Source organism: Microcebus murinus, chromosome 5, assembly GCF_040939455.1.
Source record: "Microcebus murinus isolate Inina chromosome 5, M.murinus_Inina_mat1.0, whole genome shotgun sequence".
NCBI classification, from domain to species: Eukaryota; Metazoa; Chordata; class Mammalia; order Primates; family Cheirogaleidae; genus Microcebus; species Microcebus murinus.
The window spans coordinates 105,488,654-105,510,728 of NC_134108.1; the positions used below are offsets into that span (position 1 = coordinate 105,488,654).

A 22,075-nucleotide genomic window follows, 5' to 3' on the forward strand; every position below is an offset into this window, starting at 1 on the left:
TAAAGGATAATTCTATTTTAAACTTAGGTTAACCTTAATTTAGTCTTCCTAAGAAGGCCCTTTAAACAATACATGAATGACAAAAGCAACAAAGGGAAGACAGAAAAATTGAATTTATCTAAATACAAAAACTTGATTACAAATGATTCCACTCTTAAAAAATTAAAATACGGGGGAGGATCAAGATGGCAGACAAGAAACACTGCCAGACAAAGTGTCTCTGCAGAAAAGACAGATTCTAGCAGAAATTAGAAAAAAGAAGCAAGAAGATGAGCATACAGCGGACGAGGGATGGAAGGAGGGGTACCTGAGACCCCGGGAGACTCCACAGGAGGAGGCTGCGGAGGAGAACTGGAAGCTGAGACCGCCGAAGCAGCCCGGAGACCAGCAGCAAGGGTAGGTGGATCAGTCATCTTTCCCCTCCCCTGCATCTGGGACTGCTGGTGGGCTCCCCAGCAGGTGAAGAGACCTGTGGACACCAGCCCAGAGACGGCCGCCGCCAGCTAGCGGTGAGCCTGTAGTGGACGCGGCACCAGGTTCCCAACTCCTTCCCGGCACCTCCGTGTGCACAGACCTGAGCCGCGTGGCAGGCGCCATATTGCCTCCTCCTCCCCTCCGCTGACCCTACCCGCAGCTGCCCAGAGAGACAATACAGCCACCAGCCAGAGGCACCTCCAGGGAACAGAACCTTCCCTTTTGGGACCCTACAGCTGACTAAGAGGAACTCAGACTGTGAGCTCCCTACCCGCCAGCCCTCCCAGGTGCTGCTGGCACGGTGTTCCCAGGAGAACGGTGCAGACTCAGAGGCTGAGAGACATAGACCCAGTTTGGGCCCCCTGTGAGGGAATTGGGACCGGAACTCCTCTCCCTGGTGGGGATACAGTTTGAACTCTGGGACCCAGAGGACGAACCTACAGACCAGATCCCGTGCACCAAGGTCTAGCATTGCCCAGAGCACAGGAGGGATATACGTGAACAGCCTACTGAGGTGTGTGTGCCTTCAGGGGCAGATCAGCGTCCTAGAGGGCATCCCTCCTCCCAAAAGGAAGCTGTACGCCCAGCCCAGGTGGCCTTCCTGTGCAGGGAACCTCCCCGCCGGCATAACAGTCCGGGCAGGCCTGGTAGCGTGTGGTCTGGCCTGCTGGCAGAGGCCAAGGAGTAGCTGCGGAGTTGGGGAGGGTGGAAAGAAGCGAGGTCCGCTCCAGACTGCAGGTCTCAGACAGCCCCACCCCCACACGCAGACTTTATGGCTGAGCGGGACCAATCCAGCCCCGCCTGACAGCTTTTCCTGGAAGCAGAGAACAGAACTTTGACCCCTGCTAACGGCATTGGTGGTACCTGAGGGCAGGCTTTCCCAACCCAGCTCCGCCCAGAACAAGAGCTGATAACAGGACACAAAATCCACAGCATACCCTGTATCTCCAAGCAAGCGCCACCTACTGACAGGGATGGCATCCTGCACAGCCTTTTCACGGCACCCACTGACTCATTATACAGGGAGTGGTCGAATCTCACCCACAGACACCACCTAACAGCTCAGAAACTAAACAAGGTGTGTGAATACCCAAACAAAAACCTAAAGAAAAGAAACAACAACTGATCGACATGGGAAGAAATCAGCGAAAGAACTCAGGAAATATGAAGAACCAAACGGAAAACACACCCCCAAAGAGGAGCACCAGCCCCCTAGAAACGGACACCAACCAAAATCAGGCAACCCAAATGACAGAAGAGGAATTTCCTATGTGGATCATAAGAACACTCACCGAGCTGCAACAACAACTCAATAACCAACACAAAGAAACCACAAAAAGCAGCCAGGACCTAGAACAAAAGTTCACTAAAGAAATAGACACAATGAAGAAAAGTTTAACCGAACTCCTGGAAATGAAAAATCAATTCAAGGAACTACAAAATACAGTGGAAAGTCTCAAGAACGGGGTAGATCAAACAGAAGAAAGAATCTCAGAGATTGAAGATAATATCCTCCAACTAAATAAAACCATCACAGAGATAGAGCAGAGAAACAAGAGAAAAGAGCAAAGCCTACAAGAGATGTGGGATTATGTGAAGAAACCTAATGTGAGGGTCATAGGGTTACCAGAAGGGGAAGAAGACAACACTCAAGGGTTGGACAAGCTATTTGAAGATATAATAGAGGAAAATTTCCCACGTCTTGCTCAAAATCTCGATATACAAGTTCAAGAAGCTCAGAGGACCCCTGGGAGATTCAATGCAAACAGGAAGACGTCATGACATGCAGTCATCAGACTGACCAAAGTATCAACTAAAGAGGCCCTTCTAAGAGCTGTTAAGACAAAAGAAGCAAGTGACATACAAGGGAAAGCCAATTCGAATAACACCAGACTTCTCTAATGAGACTTTACAAGCAAAGAGAGACTGGGGCCCCATTCTCACTCTTCTGAAACAAAACAATGCCCAGCCTAGAATCTTATACCCTGCAAAACTAAGCTTCATATATGAAGGAGAAATTAAGTCATTCTCAGACAAGCAAAGTCTCAGAGAATTCACCAAGACAAGACCAACCCTACAAGAAGTACTAAAAATAGCGTTACGCACGGAACACCATAATAAAAACTCACGAACATAAAAACAACCAAAACTGGCCGGGCGCGGTGGCTCACGCCTGTAATCCTAGCTCTTGGGAGGCCGAGGCGGGCGGATTGCTCAAGGTCAGGAGTTCAAAACCAGCCTGAGCAAGAGCGAGACCCTGTCTCTACTATAAATAGAAAGAAATTAATTGGCCAACTGATATATATATGTAAAAAATTAGCTGGGCATGGTGGCACATGCCTGTAGTCCCAGCTACTCGGGAGGCTGAGGCAGAAGGATCGCTGGAGCCCAGGAGTTTGAGGTTGCTGTGAGCTAGGCTGACGCCATGGCACTCACTCTAGCCTGGGCAACAAAGCGAGACTCTGTCTCAAAAAAAAAAAAAAAAACAACCAAAACCCAAAGATTAAAGGCCAGATAATACAATGGCTCAAGACAGAAATCAAAGCAACAACATCCAACCCAACAGAATGAACAGTAATCTACCTTACCTATCATTTCTCTCAATAAATGTGAATGGCTTAAACTCTCCACTCAAGAGACATAGGCTGGCTGAATGGATAAGAAAGTACAGGCCAAGTATATGCTGTCTTCAGGAAACATATCAAACCTGCAAAGATGCATATAGACTAAAAGTAAAAGGGTGGAGATCAGTATTCCAGGCAAGTGGAAGCCAAAAGAAGGCTGGCGTGGCAGTTCTAATTTCAGACGATTTAGTTTTTAAACCAACAAAAGTAGTGAAAGACAAAGAGGGTCATTATGTAATGGTGAAGGGCACACTTCAACAAGAAGAGATAACAATTTTAAATATATATGCACCCAACTTAGGTGCACCCAGTTTCATAAAGCAAACCTTACTGGATCTAAGCAAATGGATTAATAGCAACTCCATAATCACCGGAGATTTCAACACCCTACTGACGGCACAACACAGATCCTCCAAACAGAAAATTAATAAAGAAATAATGGATTTAAACAAAACCCTGGAACAATGGGGTCTGACTGACATCTACAGGACATTCTACCCAAAATCCACTGAATATACGTTCTTCTCATCAGCTGACGGGACATCTCTAAGATTGACCATATCCTAGGACACAAAGTAAATCTCAAGAAATTTAAAAAAATAGAAATCATACCATGTACCTTCTCAGATCACAGTGGAATAAAACTAGAAATCAACCCTAACAGAAACTCACATTTCTACACAAAAACGTGGAAATTAAACAACCTCCTACTAAATGATTACTTCATAAATGAAGAAATCAAGATGGAAATAAAAAAAATTCTATGAAGAAAATGACAATGGAGAGACAAGTTATCAACTCCTCTGGGACACAGCTAAAGCAGTTCTGAGAGGAAAGTTTATCTCCATAAATGCCTATAACCAAAAGACAAAAAGATCACAAATAGACAATCTAATGAAACGACTCAAAGAGTTGGAAAAAGAAGAACAGACCAACCCCAAACCCAGCAGAAGAAGTGAAATCAACAAGATCAAATCAGAACTAAACGAAATTGAAAACAGGGAAGCTATTCAGGAGATTAATAAAACAAAAAGTTGGTTCTTTGAAAAAATAAACAAAATTGACACACCATTGGCTAAGCTAATGAAAAGCAGAAAAGAGAAATCTCTAATAAGCTCCATCAGGAAAAAAAAGGAGATATCACAACTGATCCCAAAGAGATTCAAGATATAATTTATGAATACTACAAAAATCTTTATGCACACAAACTGGAAAATGTGGAGGAAATGGACAAATTTCTAGAAACACACAGCCTCCCTAGGCTCAACCAGGAAGAAATAGATTCCCTGAACAGACCAATCTCAACAGCTGAAATAGAAACAGCAATTAAAAATCTCCCTAAAAAGAAAAGTCCCGGTCCAGATGGTTTCACACCCGAATTTTACCACACTTACAAAGAAGAACTAGTACCTATCTTGCAGAAACTATTCCACAACATCGAGAAGAACGGAAACCTCCCCGACACCTTTTATGAAGCGAATATTACTCTGATACCAAAACCAGGAAAGGATGCAACAAAAAAAGAAAACTACAGACCAATATCCCTAATGAATATAGATGCAAAAAGTTTCAACAAAATCTTAGCTAACCGAATCCAGACGCTTATCAAAAAAATAATCCATCATGACCAAGTGGGCATCATCCCAGGGATGCAGGGATGGTTCAACATACATAAATCTGTAAATGCAATTCACCACATAAACAGAAGCAAAAACAAAGACCACATGATTCTTTCAATAGATGCAGAAAAAGCTTTTGACAAAATTCAAAACCCTTTCATGATATGAACACTTAGGAAAATAGGCATAGAAGGGACATACTTAAAAATGATACAAGCCATATATGACAGACCCATAGCCAACATCATACTGAATGGGGAAAAATTGAAATCATTCCCACTTAGAACTGGAACCAGACAAGGCTGCCCACTATCTCCACTTCTGTTCAATATAGTGCTGGAAGTCTTGGCTACAGCAATCAGACAGGAAAATGGAATTAAAGGTATCCAAATAGGGGAAGAAGAGATCAAACTTTCACTGTTTGCTGATGATATGATATTATATCTAGAAAACCCCAAAGATTCAACCAAGAAACTCCTGGAACTGATCAATGAATTTAGTGAAGTCTCAGGATACAAAATCAATACACAGAAATCAGAGGCATTCATATACGCCAACAACAATCAAATTGAGAACCAAATCAAAGACTCAATTCCCTTCACAATAGCAACAAAGAAATTAAAGTACCTAGGAATATACTTAACCAAGGAGGTAAAAGACCTCTACAGGGAGAACTATGAAACACTGAGGAAGGAAATAGCAGAGGATGTAAACAGATGGAAATCCATACCATGCTCGTGGATCGGCAGACTCAACATCATCAAAATGTCTATCCTACCCAAACTGATCTACAGATTCAATGCAATACCTATTAAAATCCCATCAGCATTCTTCACAGATATAGAAAAAATAATTTTACGCTTCGTATGGAACCAAAGAAGACCCCGAATATCAAAAGCAATTCTAGGCAACAAAAACAAAATGGGAGGCATTAATTTGCCAGATATCAAACTATACTACAAAGCTGTAGTAATTAAATCAATATGGTATTGGCACAAAAATAGGAATATGGACCAGTGGAACAGATGTGCCAATCCTGATATAAAACCATCCTCATATAGCCATCTAATCTTTGACAAAGCAGACAAAAACATACGCTGGGGAAAAAAAATCCCTTTTCAATAAATGGTGCTGGGAAAACTGGATAGCCACCTGTAGAAGGCTAAAACAGGACCCACACCTTTCACCTCTCACAAAAATCAACTCACGCTGGATAACAGACTTAAACCTAAGGTATGAAACTATTAGAATTCTAGAGGAAAAATTTGGAAACACTCTCCTAGACATCGGCCTAGGCAAAGAGTTTATGAAGAAGTCCCCAAAGGCAATCACAGTAGCAACAAAAATAAATAAATGGGACATGATCAAACTACAAAGCTTCTGCACAGCCAAAGAAATAGTCATGAAAGTAAACAGACAACCTACAGTATGGGAGAAAATTTTTGCATCCTATGCATCCGATAAGGGACTGATAACTAGAATATACTTAGAACTCACGAAAATCAGGAAGAAAAAATCAAATAACCCTATTAAAATGTGGGCAAAGGACTTGAACAGAAACTTTTCTAAAGAAGACAGAAGAATGGCCAACAAACATATGAAAAAATGCTCAATATCTCTAATCATCAGGGAAATGCAAATCAAAACCACAATGAGATATCACTTAACTCCAGTGAGAATGGCCTTTATCAAAAAGTCTCCAAATAACAAATGCTGGCGTGGATGCGGAGAGAGAGGAACACTCCTACACTGCTGGTGGGACTGCAAACTAGTTCAACCTCTGTGGAAAGCAATATGGAGATATCTTAAAGTGATACAAGTGAATCTACCATTTGATCCAGCAATCCCATTGCTGGGCATCTACCCAAAAGATCCAATGACACTCTACAAAAAAGACACCTGCACTCGAATGTTTATAGCAGCACAATTCATAATTGCAAGGCTGTGGAAACAGCCCAAGTGCCCATCAATCCAAGAATGGATTAATAAAATGTGGTATATGTATGTGGTAATAGTACATGGAGTACTATTCAGCTCTAAGAAACAATGGTGATATAGCACATCTTATATTTTCCCAGTTAGAGCTGGAACCCATACTATTAAGTGAAGTTTCCCAAGAATGGAAAAACAAGCACCAGATATATTCTCCAGCAAATTGGTATTAACTGAGCAGCACCTAAGTGGACACATAGGTACTACAGTAATAGGGTATTGGGCAGGTGAGAGGGGGAGGGGGAGGGGGCGGGTATATACATATATAATGAGTGAGATGTGCACCATCTGGGGGATGGTCATGCTGGAGACTCAGACTTGTGGGGGGAGGGGGGGAATGAGCATTCATCGAAACCTTAAAATCTGTACCCCCATAATATGCCGAATAAAAAAAAAATTTAAATACAAACAACAAATAAGCACACCTCACATTCAGATCCTGATTTCTAAATACTATTCTCCAATAAAACAAACCAGGGCGCCTTGGAGAAGTGGTTGATCCCAGGACTAGGGTGGGGCAAATACAAATGAGCCTTAAGCATCTTGTGGTACCAAAAAGTAAAGAAGTGCTCCAAAAAGAGTAGGGGAATCAAAAGGAAACAGGAGCGAAACTGAAAGGGTTTCCTCATAACCACTGGAACAGTTTGAGCAACAAATTAAATGGTAGTATTGGATTATAACTCAAAACATAAAATAAATATCCATTAGGCTATATTAATCTAAATAAATGATCAAATAAATAATTAAGAGGAGAGAAAGAATAATTTTTTCTTACATAAGAATTCTAATTAATAAATGTAGAAGGAGTGGGGTAACTGGAAAATCAGCATTAGCCTGCCACAGTCATAACTGCTGTAATCGAGATTCACCTACGAAAGTTATTTATGTAGTTTCAAACTATCTCCTGAAAATATAGTAACTGTATAATAGAGAAACGTGGCAAATCCTGTCTTCACCAAATGACCAACATTAAATCCCCAGTAATAAGATATGTCAGTATAATGTATCCCTGATAAGGCACACTGAGAAGAGCACATCAACTCTGTGGCAATCTTGCCAAAAATGCATAATCTTGATCTGCTCATTAAAAACCATTATACAAACCCAAACTGAGGGACATTCTACTAAATAACTAACCACTGCTATTCAAAAGTATCAAGGACATAAAATGCAAGTATAGACTAAGGAACTGTTACATTGGAGAAGACTAAAGAGACATAACAATTAAATGTAATGTAGGATCCTGGACTGGATCCCAGAACAGAAAAAAACATGAGTGGAAAAAGTGAGGAAATATAAATTAAGTGTGTAGTATAGTTAATAGTATCATACCAGTGTTAACCCCTTAGTTTTGATCATTGTACAATAGTTACAGAAGATGTTAGTATTAGAGGAAGCTGGATGACAAGTATGCAGAAACTCTCTGTATTATTCGAACTCTTTTGTATGTCTAAAATGATTTCAAAACTAAACGTTTTTTAAAAACACAAGCCACAGACTAGGAAAAAATTTGCACTATAATTGTCAAGGTCTGTAGAGGGTCTGGGGTTTTTACCCTGCCTAAGCTAATAAATCATCCTTTCACTGCTTCATGGATGATGGGAGAAGACATGAGATTCTTGGGTCAGAAACAAGGATCTTATTACTCACAGCACAGCAAGCAGCGTGAGCATTATGTTGCATTGTTTCCCGCATGTCCCCTAGATCCCCTCCCCCCCATTGATGCCTGCACACTCAATAGGTTGTGTTATAGGAGAGAAACATCAGGCTTGGGAGAATTTATCCTTTTTATAATGAGTGGTAAGCAAATCCGCTCTTTTTCTGTGGGCACACATTAACTCATCCTTCAAGGTTGCTTACTGTAAACAGAATCCTGAGAAATGTCCAGGTAAAGAGGAGTCAGGACCTTGCACCCTTTTCAACATCCAGCAAAAAAAAAAAAAAAAATGTGCAGAAATGCTCAGAGATCATAGTGGAGTGCTTCATCCCACATACATAACAAGTGGTAATAGTCAGAAGACATAAAGAACTCCTAGAAATCAGTACAAAACAAAATCTGAAAATTTTTAAATGGGGGACAGACATAAAAAGACAATTCACAGAAGAAATTCAAATAACGAATAAACTTATAAAAGATGCTCCACTATTAATAAAGAAAAGGCAAAATGGAAGAAACCATTTTCCATACGTCAGATTGTCTATATAATTTTTTTTAAGAGAAGAGGTCTCCCTATGTTGCCCAGGCTGCAGTGCAGTGGCTATTCACAGGCACAATTCTACTACAGATCAGCACAGGAGTTTTGAGCTGCTCCCTTCTATGACCTAGGCTGGGTCCCCCTCCTTAAGCAACCTAGTGGTCTCCTGCTCTCAGGAGTTAACCATATTGATACTGAACTTAGCGCAGACACCACATTGGCATAGTGCACTACAGCCTGGAACTCCTAGATTCAAGCAACTGGCCTGCCTCAGCCTCTGAGTAGCTAGGGCTACAGACTTATGCCACAGCTCCAGGCAAAAAATATAAAATAAAATAAAATTTAACTGATAAAGGTATTGAAAAAGTTGTGGAGCATCCACCCTAAGGGAAATATTTGCACGTGTGCATTTCTAAGCTTCAAACTGCAGCAATGTTTATGAACACACAGAAGAGGATTCATTTTCCTAAAAACTAAAAACATAGATTTACTATTTGATCCAGAAATTCCACTCCTTGGTATATACTCAGGAGAAATAACAACATATGTCCCCACAAAAAGTTGTACAATACATGAATGTTCATAGCAGCATTGTGCATATAGCCAAAATGTAGGAACGACCCAAATGTCCATAAACTGGTAAACAAAATGTGGTATTATCCATACGACAGCCATGAAAAGGCATTGAAGTACTGATACATGCTACAACACAGATAACCTTGACTATGTCATGCTGAATGAAATAAGCCAATAATAAAAGGCCACATATTATATGATTCCATTTATATGGAATGTCCAGAATAGGCAAATTTCTAAAGACAGAAAGTAGATTAGTGGTTCCTTAAGGGTAAGGGGAGAGGGTGAAGGTGGAGATGGGAAGGTGATAGCTGAAGGGTATATGAAGTTTCTTTTTGGTACAGCTTGATCTGATAGGCATAACTCTCCAAGATATACTATGTGTGACGGCGAGTTAAAGAATATTATGGTATGACACTATTTATTTAATTAAAAAGTTAGAAACACAAAACAAAACTATGTCATTCATATGTGTTTAGTGAACATTTCCAAATACCACATAAAATGTTTAGAAAAATAAACAAAGTAGAAAACTGTGGTTGCCTCTCTGTGCTTGCCATTCAGGAACAAGAATTGGGGGTGGGGTGCAAGGGTGTGTGATTAAGAGAGACTTGTTTTACATATACTGCTTAAATCTTTTATCAAAAAAGTATTAGTGAGGCCGGGCACAGTGGCTCACACCTGTAATCCTAGCACTCTGGGAAACTGAGGCAGGAGGATTGCTTGAGGCCAGGAGTTCGAGACTAGCCTGAGCAAGAGCAAAACCCTGTCTCTACAAAAAATAGAAAAATTAGCCAGGCGTGGTGGCGTGTGCCTGTAGTCCCAGGCTATTTGGGAGGCTGAGGCAGGAGAATCACTTGACCCCAGGAGTTGGAGGCTACTGTAAGCTAGGCTGACACCAATGAACTCCAGCCTGAATGACAGAGTGAGACTCTGTCTCAAAAAAAAAAGTATTAGTGCATTTTTTTGTACACAAAAATATATTAAATACATAAAGAAAGAATAAATACAAAGAAAAGGATCTGGAAAGAATCAATGCAGACTATAAATAAGCATGACCTACAAGAAAGGAAGTGGCATCACAGGGATGAGAGGATGATGAGAGGGCATTTTTCTTCTGACTCTCTATGCAGTTCTTTACCTCAAAGAACCTGTATTGATTTCTGTATTGACTTACAATTTCTGAAACATTTTAAAAATAAAAGATGATAAATTTTCTGGCAATCCTCCCATAGTAGTATTGTCAAAATTGGTTTGTGAAATACTGAGAAATAAATCTTCTAGAAGATATTTCCTTTTCTATAAATGATTATGATATATGGCAAAGCCTCACTCAAAGCTTCACACCTCATGGCCAAGAAACATGAAAAAATGCTCAACATCATTACTCATCAAGGAAATGCAAATTAAAACCACAATGAGATATCACTTTACTCCTGTCAGAATAGCTAGTATTAAAAAGTCAAAAAAATAATAAAAGCTGGCATGGATGCAGAGAGAAAAGAACGCTTATACACTGTTGGTGGGACTGCAAATTAATACAACCTCTGTAGAAAACACTGTGGAGATTCCTCAAAGAAATAAATATAGACTTATCAGTCAACCCAGCAATCCCACTATCTATTGGTTATCTACCCATAGAAAAAGAAGTCATTTTATCAAAAAGACACCTGCACTCAAATGTATATCGCAGCACAATTTACAATCACAAAGATGTGGAATCAACCTAAGTGTCCATCAATTCATGAGTGGATTAACAACAAATGTGGTATAAATATAACATGGAGTATTCAGCCATGAAAAGGAATGAATTAATGTCTTTTCCAGCCATTTGGATAGAACTGGAGACCATTATCCTAAGTGAAGTATCACAGGAATGGAAAAACAAACACCACATGTACTCTCTAATAATTTGGAACTAATTGATGAGCACAGAGAGAAGTAAAAGTCATTGAAAACCAAGAAAATGGGGGGAGGGGGAGGGGAGGAGTGAAAACCTACCTAACAGGTACAATGAACACTATTCTGGTGATGGGCACACTGATGGCCCTGACTTAAGCATTATAAAAGCTACCAGTGTAACAAAAACATTTGCACCCCCTTAATATTTTGAAACTAAAAACTTTTTTTAAGTTTAACACTTCTAAACACATAATTCTGATATATTATGCTAAGAAACAGCTCAATAAGGGGCGGTTTTCTAATCAATTGTTCTACAGTATACCAAACTTTAAAACAGAAGGCCTTTTACCTTTAACAGTTTGGAGTGTGCAACATTTAGCACATTTATGACAGCCTTACAACTTGGCCCTTTAATTTGTTCAATGATAAAGTTGAACTTGGCTGACATGCGTTTCCAGTGTTCCAATTCGGTGAGTGGACCTGAATCATCAGCTTCTTTTCTCATCTGCTCACTCTCAATAAGCACCTGCCATCAAAAAAAGTGTTAAAAATTTATAAAACATAGAAATGCTACATTCTTCTTTGTTAAAATATCATTGCATCTTTTCAAAGGGAGCTAAAAGTATAAATAACATTCAACACTGAATAATGCTTAAAACTCTTAGCAAACAAAGAATGGAACATGATAAATAGTATCTATTTAAAGGAAAACATTATATTTAAAGGTGAAATTTTAGAAGATATCACTTTAAAACCAAGGACATGATAAGTTTGTCACTATCACAACCCACTTCTTTTCCACCTGGTAATGGCAATCCCAGAGCAAGATAAGTAAAGTAAACACAAGGTATAAAGATTGGAAATGAAAAAACATAAATGGCATAATCACAGATGAACAGATGATATAGCTGGTTGCATTTTAAAAATTCAAGAATATCTAAAGACAAACTTTTACATTTAATAAATGTGAATAATTTAGTAAGGTTTCTGGATCTATACATAAAAATCAGTATCACTTCTTTACAAGCCATCTAACAATCTGAAAATGTAATTTCCAAAATGATACCAGTTGCAATAGCAAATAATAACTATGATAAGATAACCAGAAAGTAACCTAACAAAAGATATGCCAGACCTTTTTGAAGAAAATTTAAACTTTAAAAATTTAAATTTAAAAAGTTATATGAAGCACACAAAAGAAGACCAAAATATAAGAAGAGGTATACTATATTCATGGATGGAAAAAAATCAATAAAATAAAGATGACAATTTTATCTAAATGAATGTATATATTCAATGAAATTCCAATCAAACTCTCAACAGGGTTTTTCATGATGCTTGAAAAACTAGTCTTAAAATTAATTTTGAAAAATAATTAGCCAGTAATAATCAATGCAATTTTGAAGAAAAACACAGAGAAGAGACTTGGCATATCAAATGTTGATTTAGTGGAAGAACTACAGAAATTAAAGCAGTACAGTATGAAAACAAATAAGTAGGCCAAGTGTGGTGGCTCACGCCTGTAATCCCAGCACTCTGGAAGGCCTAGGCAGAGTTCGAGACCAGCCTGAGCAAGAGCAAGATTCCCGTCTCTACTGAAAAATAGAAAGAAATTAGCTGGACAATTTAAAATATATAGCAAAAATTAGTCGGGCATGGTGGCCCATGTGTGTAGTCCCAGCTACTCGGGAGGCTGAGGCAGTAGAATTGCTTAAGCCCAGGAGTTTGAGGTTGCTGTGAGCTAGACTGATGCCACAGCACTCTAGCCTGGGCAACAGAGTGAGACTGTCTCAAAAAAAAAGAAAAAATAAAAAAAAAATAAGTAGACCAGTGGGATAGAAATAGAGGTCTAGAAACTTGTTATATGGCAGAAATGATATTACAAATTTGTTAGAAAAGAATGGAATACTAAATAAACAATTTAACAGAGAATGTTAAATTGGGACAATTGGCTCACTACAGGTGTATGGAAAAAGACAAAATTAAATTCCTACCTCACATCATACACACACACACGCACGCACAACATTCCAGATACATTAAAAACCTTACTGTTAAAAATAAAATGGTAAAACTTCTAAGAGAAAATGCAGGAGATGGGGGTAAAACTACAAAGTGAAGCATAGAATTGAATATCATAATTGTCAAGATAATAGTTACCACTGGGGAAAGAAAGGGGATTTATCACTGGAAAAAGGAATGCAAGGGCACCGGTAATGTTCTATTTCTTAACATGTGCAAAGGGTACACGGGTGTGCATTTTACAACAATTTGTTTCTTTTGTTGTGTTCATTTTTGTGTTTTATTTCACTATGTAAAATAAATAAATAATTTAGGAGAATGCCTTCTTAGCACTGGAATAGGAAAGGGTTCCTAAACAAAATACAAAAAGCATAAAGTTCATAGTCACTAGAGGTAGCTAAGTTGCGACTGGAGCAACATTTGTAATTAATACATTTAACTAAATCAAAATTTTAAAATTTCACATGACTAAAGACACCATACCAAATAAAAAGTCATGACACAATGGAGACCAACAAAGGATCAAAATCTGGAAAATATGATTTAAACTCCAGTAATTCAGTACAATAACATTAAGCAATCCAAAAGAAAATTGAGTAAAGGAAATGAACAGGTAATTCAACATAGAAGAAATCTAAATAGCCATTAAATATGTTCAACCTCAATAATATTTAGGGTAATGCAAGGTAACTCAAGATACCATTTCACATCTAACATACTGGCAATAATTAAAAATCTGGCAATCCTAAGTATAAACAAATATTTAAAGAAATAGGAACTCTCATATGCACCTGTAAAAAATTAATATAGTCACTATTTAGAGGGCTTAGTAATATCCAATAAAAGATTCATATACTATTGCTCCTAGCAATTCCACTGAGAAATTCTTGAACATGTGCAAAGAAGACCCAAACAAAGATGTCTATTGATTGTATATTATTGTTGTTTGTAATAGCAAAAAAATAATAGAAACAACTGTCATTCTGAGGAAATGGATGAATAAACTTCTCTACCTCCTTAAATAGAGGGAACAAGGCATAATTTATATGTCTCTTGGATGTCTGTAAGTCTATATAATAAAATATGATGTTAAAGGAGAATAACAGCAGCTAAATGAATTAAATTTACTTGTACCTGAGGGGCCTGGCTAGCTCAGTTGGTAGGGCATGAGACCCTTAAATTTACTTGTACAAACATCGAATGGATGAAAGAGAAAATAAAATGAGCAAAAAAAGGTTATAAAACAGGGGTCCTCAAACTTTTTAAACAGGGGACCAGTTCACTGTCCCTCAGACCATTGAAGAGCTGGACTATAGCTTAAAAAAACTACGAACAAATTCCTATAAACACTGCACATATCTTACTTTGAAGTAAAAAAACAAACGGGCAAAAACGCCCGCATGTGGCCCGCGGGCCGTAGTTTGAGGATGCCTATAAAAGTATACATGCGGTACTGCTATAGACTGAATGTTTACATGGCCCCTAAATTCACATTGAAACCTAATTCACGTTGAAACCTAATCCCAATGTGATGGTATTTGGAGGTGGTGATTAGGTCATTAGGATAGAGCCCTGATCAATCGGATTCATGCCAAAAGAGCCCCAAGAAAGCTGCTTTGCCCCTTCTGCCATGTGAGAGAACAGGGAGAAGATAAGAAAACCGCCTTTTATGAACCAGGAACCAGGCCTTCACCAGACATGGAGTCAGAACTGCGAGAAATAAATTTCTGTTGTTTATAAGCCACACAGCTTATGGTATTTTGTTATAGTAGCCCTAATGGACCAAGACAGGTATTATACCATTTATGTAAGGATTTTAAAAACAAATACATATTCTGTGTATATAACATATAGGTTATAGATTTGCAAATGCAATAAAAGTGCAAAATATTCAAAGGAATGGGAGACAATCACATCAGGAGAGTACTGATATGGAGGGAGAGGAGAGTGTTGGAGGCTTTAGCTAAAATAAAAGAGATCTGAAGCAAACAGAAAATGGTTAGTATCTGTTAATCTAAGTGGTAGCTACATCAATGTCATATTTTTTCTGCACATTTTTATGTTTATAACTTTGCATAATTTAAATTGTGATGGAATTTTTAAGAATATAATTGAGGTTAAATATATAATGAATTTTTTAAACCCCTGAAGGTTTTGGCTTAAATCCATGAAATGCTTTAATTTTAACCATGGTTTATGGAACTCTTAATCTTTCTACAAGCTCCTCCACCTCCTTAAATAGAGCATCCTAGACATAATTTAAACTTTTCCTAAATGTCTAAAAGTCTATATAATTTGAATCAAAGATTTTAATTAAAGATTAAAGGAATTAAAGATTTTAAATGGGCCTTAAAAGTTAACTAAATCCAACAACCCTTTGATGTGTTAATTCTTGTTACAACATGACTCATAAATGGTAATCTAGACTCTGGTCCTACTTCTGCCTTCTCAAACCATATAGTATATGTTTAATTTCACATGAAATCTCATCAGATATTTGAGGATATCATGCCATTCCTAAATTCACTTTTTTTCCAGGTCCAACACCTCCATCTACTTTCTTTGAATGGCACTATTCATATCCTTAGCCTATTTTTTTCTCTGAATCACCCATCTTTTATTGGGTTAGAGAAGCTCTTTATATATTATGGATACTAACTCTATTATATACACTAATATTTTTCTCCCAAAAGGTCATTTATTTATTTGTTTATGGTGTGGTGGGTTTTTTTTCTTTTCTTTGCCATATGGAAGTTACTACTTGTTTTTTATGTAGTCTAATCTGTCTTTTTTTTCTTTTGTAGCTTTTGGGTTTTGTATCTTGCTTAAGAAGACATAGTCACACATTGTATTCTGATTCTTATATACTTTTTGTTTTGTTTTTCATGTTATGTTTTTAAGACTTCTCTTACTCAACATGTGTTTGAGATCCACTCATGTTATTTCACGTATCAATAGTAATTTTTTATTTCAGTTACATTCCATTGTTTCATTGAACAAATAGTTCATCTATTTTCCATTTGGATTGTTTTCAGTGTTTGGTCATTAGGATTAAGGTCACTATAAATTTCTTATATAAGTCTTTTTGGTAGACATATATTTTAATTTTTCTTGGGTGTATACCTAGGAGTGGAACTGCTGGGCCACAGGGTAGCTAACTATATACTTAATTGTATAAGTTGCTAAAAGGCTCTCTAAGGAAGTTCTACCATGCTACACTCCCATCAGCAAAGTGTCAGAGTTTCAGTTCTCTACCTCACTGACATTTGAGAATGCCAGTCATTTTAATTTTAGTCATTTTTAGTGAGTTAGCAGTAATAACTCATAGTGGCTTTATTTTACATTTCCCTGGTGACTAATGACGCTGAATACTTTTTACATGCTTATTTGGATATTCTTTGAAATGCCTATCCAAATAAAAATTAAATTGTTTGTCTTTTATCATTTATTTATTATAAGTCTCTATTCCAGATACAAGTCCTGTGAATATTTTCTTGTAGTATGTGGTTTGCCTTTTCATTTTCCTAGTGGTTTCTTTTAATGAGCAGATATTTTTTATTATTCTGAACTCCTTTTGTTATATCAGTATTTTATTTTATGATTAAATGCTTTTTGCATCATATCTAAGAACTCTGCCTATGCTAAGGCTATGGAGATACTCTCCTATGTTTTCTTCAAGAAGCTTTTTAGTGTTAGCTTTCATATATATATATACACACACACACACAAAGGTTAATCTAAGGTCAAAGTATATTTTAGATGTAATTTTTTTAAGATCGCTACCATTCCTTGCATTGATTCTGCTTAATTGGAGGCTATTTGCTGCAATTGTCAAACTTGATTTCCTTATTTCAGATTGCTAAATCTCCTTATGTTAAATTATTTTCTTTTTTTTGTTTATGAAAGATCTATATTGATCTATATAATAATTGGAGAGGGTCTCCACAGCCGTTGTGTAGGACAGGGTTTGATTCCCTCAATGGGTTACAGCTCCCCCCTCCTCCAGTACCTAGTAGATGGCTGCAGGAGTTCTCTGGTGGGCAATCACCCACTTCAATTACCTAGTAAAACCTGGAAGCAAATTCTGCAACCAGCACTCTAGACTTTGATGGAGTTTCCGAAGTCCTCCAGTTTTCACTACTCCAACTGTACTTCCCTCCTCTTGACATACCTTTTACTTGAAAAACGTAAAAGTGAAAATGCATTCCTCTCCCTCCTGCTTAGTCAAGACTTTTCTCACTGATTCTCACTTAACAAGATGTTCTTCTCTAGTTCCACTGTCCTGTGCTCATGAACTAGAGATCTGTGAGGTGGCTCCTAGAGTTCCCTTTTAGTTTAGAGCAATTACATACCTGATTTTTTCCCCAGTGTTTATAGTGTAAGTTGAAGTCTCTCATAATTTTGATATATATTCCACTCCTATCACTACTTTTCTTACTGCCAGAGAAAATTTGACCATAGAGCTACAGACTTACCACCGTAATATGCATATGGATGAGTCTAGTCTTTGACAGAACAGATGACTCCAGCGATCAACAAAAAGGAATTTATTTAGTGTCTAGCATTGTGGCTGTTCATTGTATCCTTTCCCTCTCTCTTTTACAGAAAGTATAAACAATAAAAAAAATTATTGGGAATAAATGATGGCTATTCCTCATTCTTCATTATTTCATTCTCAATCATATTGTTATGGTTTCCTTCTTGAAGTGAGAAATATCTTTAAATTGATTTTAAGTGGTGATTTTAATGATTTTGCTTTATAGTCATGAACCAACTGAGTTTCAAAAAGGAATCTGGAAGAAAGTCAAACAAGATTCCTCTTCCCTTTACTTTTAGGGACAAACACAATGGCTAGGACACACATGAGAACTACTACTCAAGATGCAATTATCTGAGTCTACTTACCTGTTCGATCTGTTTGTACCATACCATCAACACTTCCTCTAACTGATGAACAGTTTCTGAACTGCCGGCTGCAGCAGTCACTTCTTCAAAGTTATGCAGTTTGGAAAAATCAATATTATCTATTGTCTTTAACTTTACTGTTCCTTCAATACTTATTCTAGCACCTAAAAAGGAAAAAACAATATTAAAACAAAGAGGTGTTTAATGTCAATGTGTTAAATGTCAATGTGAGCTTTCAATTAGTAATTACTGAAATGTTAAAGATCTAATACTTTATAGAAAGTTGTAATAGAAATATAATTCTAATTAACCATTAGACTGTAACTTATTAACAAAAGTGTATACTTTAACAGTATTAAAAGATAAAAGTATGTACTTTAAATAGTTTATAATAAAGTATATATTTTTATTATCATGAAATTTTTCATTAATACTGTATTATAGGAAGAGATTGCTTCTGCTGCAATGGAAAATAAAAACAAACACATATCCTATTCCTGCAAAGATGCCTAGAAATAAAGAGTTTTAATGATTTCATATCTTACCTGTAGGTCTCATAATTACTTTAACATCTTTTAGGATGGAGATGTTTTCTCTAGTGTTTATTTTTAATAACATATAGTTAATTTGCTCATTTTTAGTAATTTACCAAACATTAAATTTTATACTCACCATCTAAAAATGAAAGGTATCTGTTGATAGTTTCAGTGAAAATATGTTTTTCAGATTCTCCCTGCTTGGACTGGTTTAAAGCACCCCAATTGCTTGTTGCAAGAATAGCTGGTAGAAATATATTTGCCAACATATTCCTAATCCCGTTTAAGAGTCCTTTTGTTGCATCCAGAACAGTAAATAGCACTTCCTGAAAGGGTGATGTTTAAATGTTATTTTATATACTAATCCCATTGAAGAACTGAAACTCATAAGCTATTTTACATTGCAAAAAAATAGACCCCTAATGCTTTTTATAAACAATTATGGAAACTTAAGTGGTTAGGAATATTAGAGTTCTAAAGTCAACAAACTTATACTCTGCCCCCATTTTAACCATTCATATGATTGTTCAACACAGAGACGCCTTCCCCATTTTCTGCATAGGCATCCAGCTATAGCCTGGAGCCTGTACAAGGTAAAGGAGATGGAACTGGACCTCCTGCATAAAGAAAGTTGCCTTAGTTGAAAGTTGCCCTATCCATGAAATGAGAACCAGAAAAACTCCAACAGGCCAGGAAAATAACAATGAAACTAGCCTTTGCCCAGAATTTTGGGCAGAATTCTGGGCTGGCCCAGAAATTACCAGCCACAAGAAATCAAAAGCCTAGGAATCAAAAGCCCCTCATCCAAAAGATCCAATGACACTCTACAAAAAAGACACCTGCACTCGAATGTTTATAGCAGCACAATTCATAATTCCAAGGCTGTGGAAACAGCCCAAGTGCCCATCAATCCAAGAATGGATTAATAAAATGTGGTATATGTATGTGGTAATAGTACATGGAGTACTATTCAACTCTAAGAAACAACAGTGATATAGCACATCTTATATTTTCCTGGTTAGAGCTGGAACCCATACTACTAAGTGAAGTTCCCCAAGAATGGAAAAACAAGCACCACATATACTCACCAGCAAATTTGTATTAACTGAGCAGCACCTAAGTGGACACATAGGTACTACAGTAATAGGGTATTGGGCAGGTGGCAGGGGGGAGTGGGGAGGGGGGCGGGTATATACATATATAATGAGTGAGATGTGCACCATCTGGGGGATGGTCATGCTGGAGACTCAGACTTGTGGGGGGGAGGGGGGATGGGCATTTATTGAAACCTTAAAATCTGTACCCCCATAATATGCTGAAATTTTAAAAAGCCCCTCATCCATGAGTATGACACCTCAATTAATATGTTTTAAGTGACTTGGAAATCCCAAGCCAAGAAATTAAGGTTTAAAAGCTTGTATAGAGCCACTAAAAACTGGATGCTTGTTTTTTAACTGTGAGTATATGGCAATAAAGAATAAAACGACTACAATTTAGGTCATTAAATATGAAATGGACACTGATTTTAAATCAAAAGTGTACTTTATTATATCTCAAACAAGAAGCAGTAAAGTTAATCAAAGTCTGCACCTAAATTATTCACACAGCTTTGCCATCTTCATGGTAGCTTGTTTATGCCAGCAGTAAAGATGCCTGGAGAGTGAGTGGTGATGAAACCACAAAAGACATATTCCACAGCTTGTTCAGAATTGGATATTTTTCCTTGCAAAAAGTGGTCCAAAGGCTGGAAGAAGTGGTAGTCAGCTGGTGCAAGGTCTAGTGTATATGGTAGATGACAGAGAGTTTCCAAGTCCAGCTGCTATAGTTTGAGCAGTGTTGTTTGTGCAACATGTGGTCCAGTGTTGTCTTCCAAGAATATTGGCCTGTCTCTATGGAACAATCTTGGCTGCTTAATCGCAAGGATCCTCATCATTTTGCCCAGCTAGCTGCAGTAGACATCCACTGTAATCAACTGACCAGGTTTCATGAAGCCATAGTGGATAATACGGGCACTGGACCACCAAATAGATACCATCAGCTTTTTTTGATGAATATTCTGTGTTGGACTGTGTTTCAGCACTTCATCTTTCTCCAACCATTGTGTCAAATGCTTGTGATTAACCAAAAGAATCCATTTTTCATCACACTTAACAATACAGTGTAAAACTTGTTCACCTTTATGTCGTGACAGCAAAGAAAGGCAAGCTTTGAGACGATTACTCTTCTGAAGCTTGCTTAATTCATGTGGTGCCCATCTATCCAGCTTCTTTACCTCGCCCATTTGTTTCAAATGGTCCAATATTGTTTGAATAGTTACATCAAACCTTGCTGCTAATTCACAGATAGGTTGAGATAGATTCACTTCCACTATAGCTTTCAGCTCATTATTTTCCACCTTGGTCTCAGGTAGCCTACATGGCTGATTTTCAAGATCAAAATCACCAGAATGGAACTTCTCAAACCATTGACATACTGTGCATTCACTAGCCACATTCTTCCCAAGCACTTTATTGATACTTTGAGCTGTCTGCACTGCATTGGTTCCACAATGGAACTCATAGTTGAAAATAACATGAATTTTTGACTTATCCACGGTTTCACAAAAATTGCTCTAAAAATTTTTTGAAAGATAATCACAAGCCAAAACATGCATTTGAAAGACTGAGAATGTATCTTCACAATAAAAATAAAACAAGTAGTGTCAAAGTGAAATGTCACAGATATCAACTGTCAAACTTAGTACTTAAGGAAATCACACATTTAATACTTAATAACCCAAATAGCACAGAAGTTCGGTGTCATTGACTTGTGCTAAGGTGTCAGCACATTTTCCCACCATTGATTCTACACCATCAGTCAAATGCCAACACAGTGAAAAGGGCAAATAGCATCTTAGTACTATGACAAAAATTGGTTTGACCTTACAGATCCCCTAAAAGAGTCTTAGGTCCCACTTTGAGAACCACTACACAGCTCAGGTGTGATTACATTTCCACAGTTATAATGATGTAAACAAATATTTAGCTAAACAAAATATAACTATGTTAGAAGAATGGAGGGATGGAGAAACAAGGGGGAGAGCCCCAGGTTAAATAAAAAGCTAAATCCTCATCTTCCATAGAGAAAAAGCCATCGATAATGTCTTAATTGGCAAAAGGAGTATTCAGAGCTTATTATTTGGCAATATGGAAGTAAATGAAAGAATACACTAAAAGAGTTTAATTGTTCTT

General features: G+C 37.5%; 1 protein-coding gene across 1 annotated transcript in view; it reads right to left on the reverse strand.

Moving 5' to 3' along the window:
• The window catches only part of DNAH8 (dynein axonemal heavy chain 8), a 285,679-nt gene that overhangs the window by 253,399 nt on the left and 10,205 nt on the right, over positions 1-22,075 (reverse strand). Inside the window, exons 5-7 of the mRNA XM_076003387.1 lie at positions 18,982-19,171; positions 18,310-18,473; positions 11,732-11,908 (exon numbers count right to left, since the gene is read on the reverse strand). Coding sequence (XP_075859502.1) covers positions 11,732-11,908; positions 18,310-18,473; positions 18,982-19,171 — 531 coding nt within the window. The remainder of the gene's footprint in view (positions 1-11,731; positions 11,909-18,309; positions 18,474-18,981; positions 19,172-22,075) is intronic.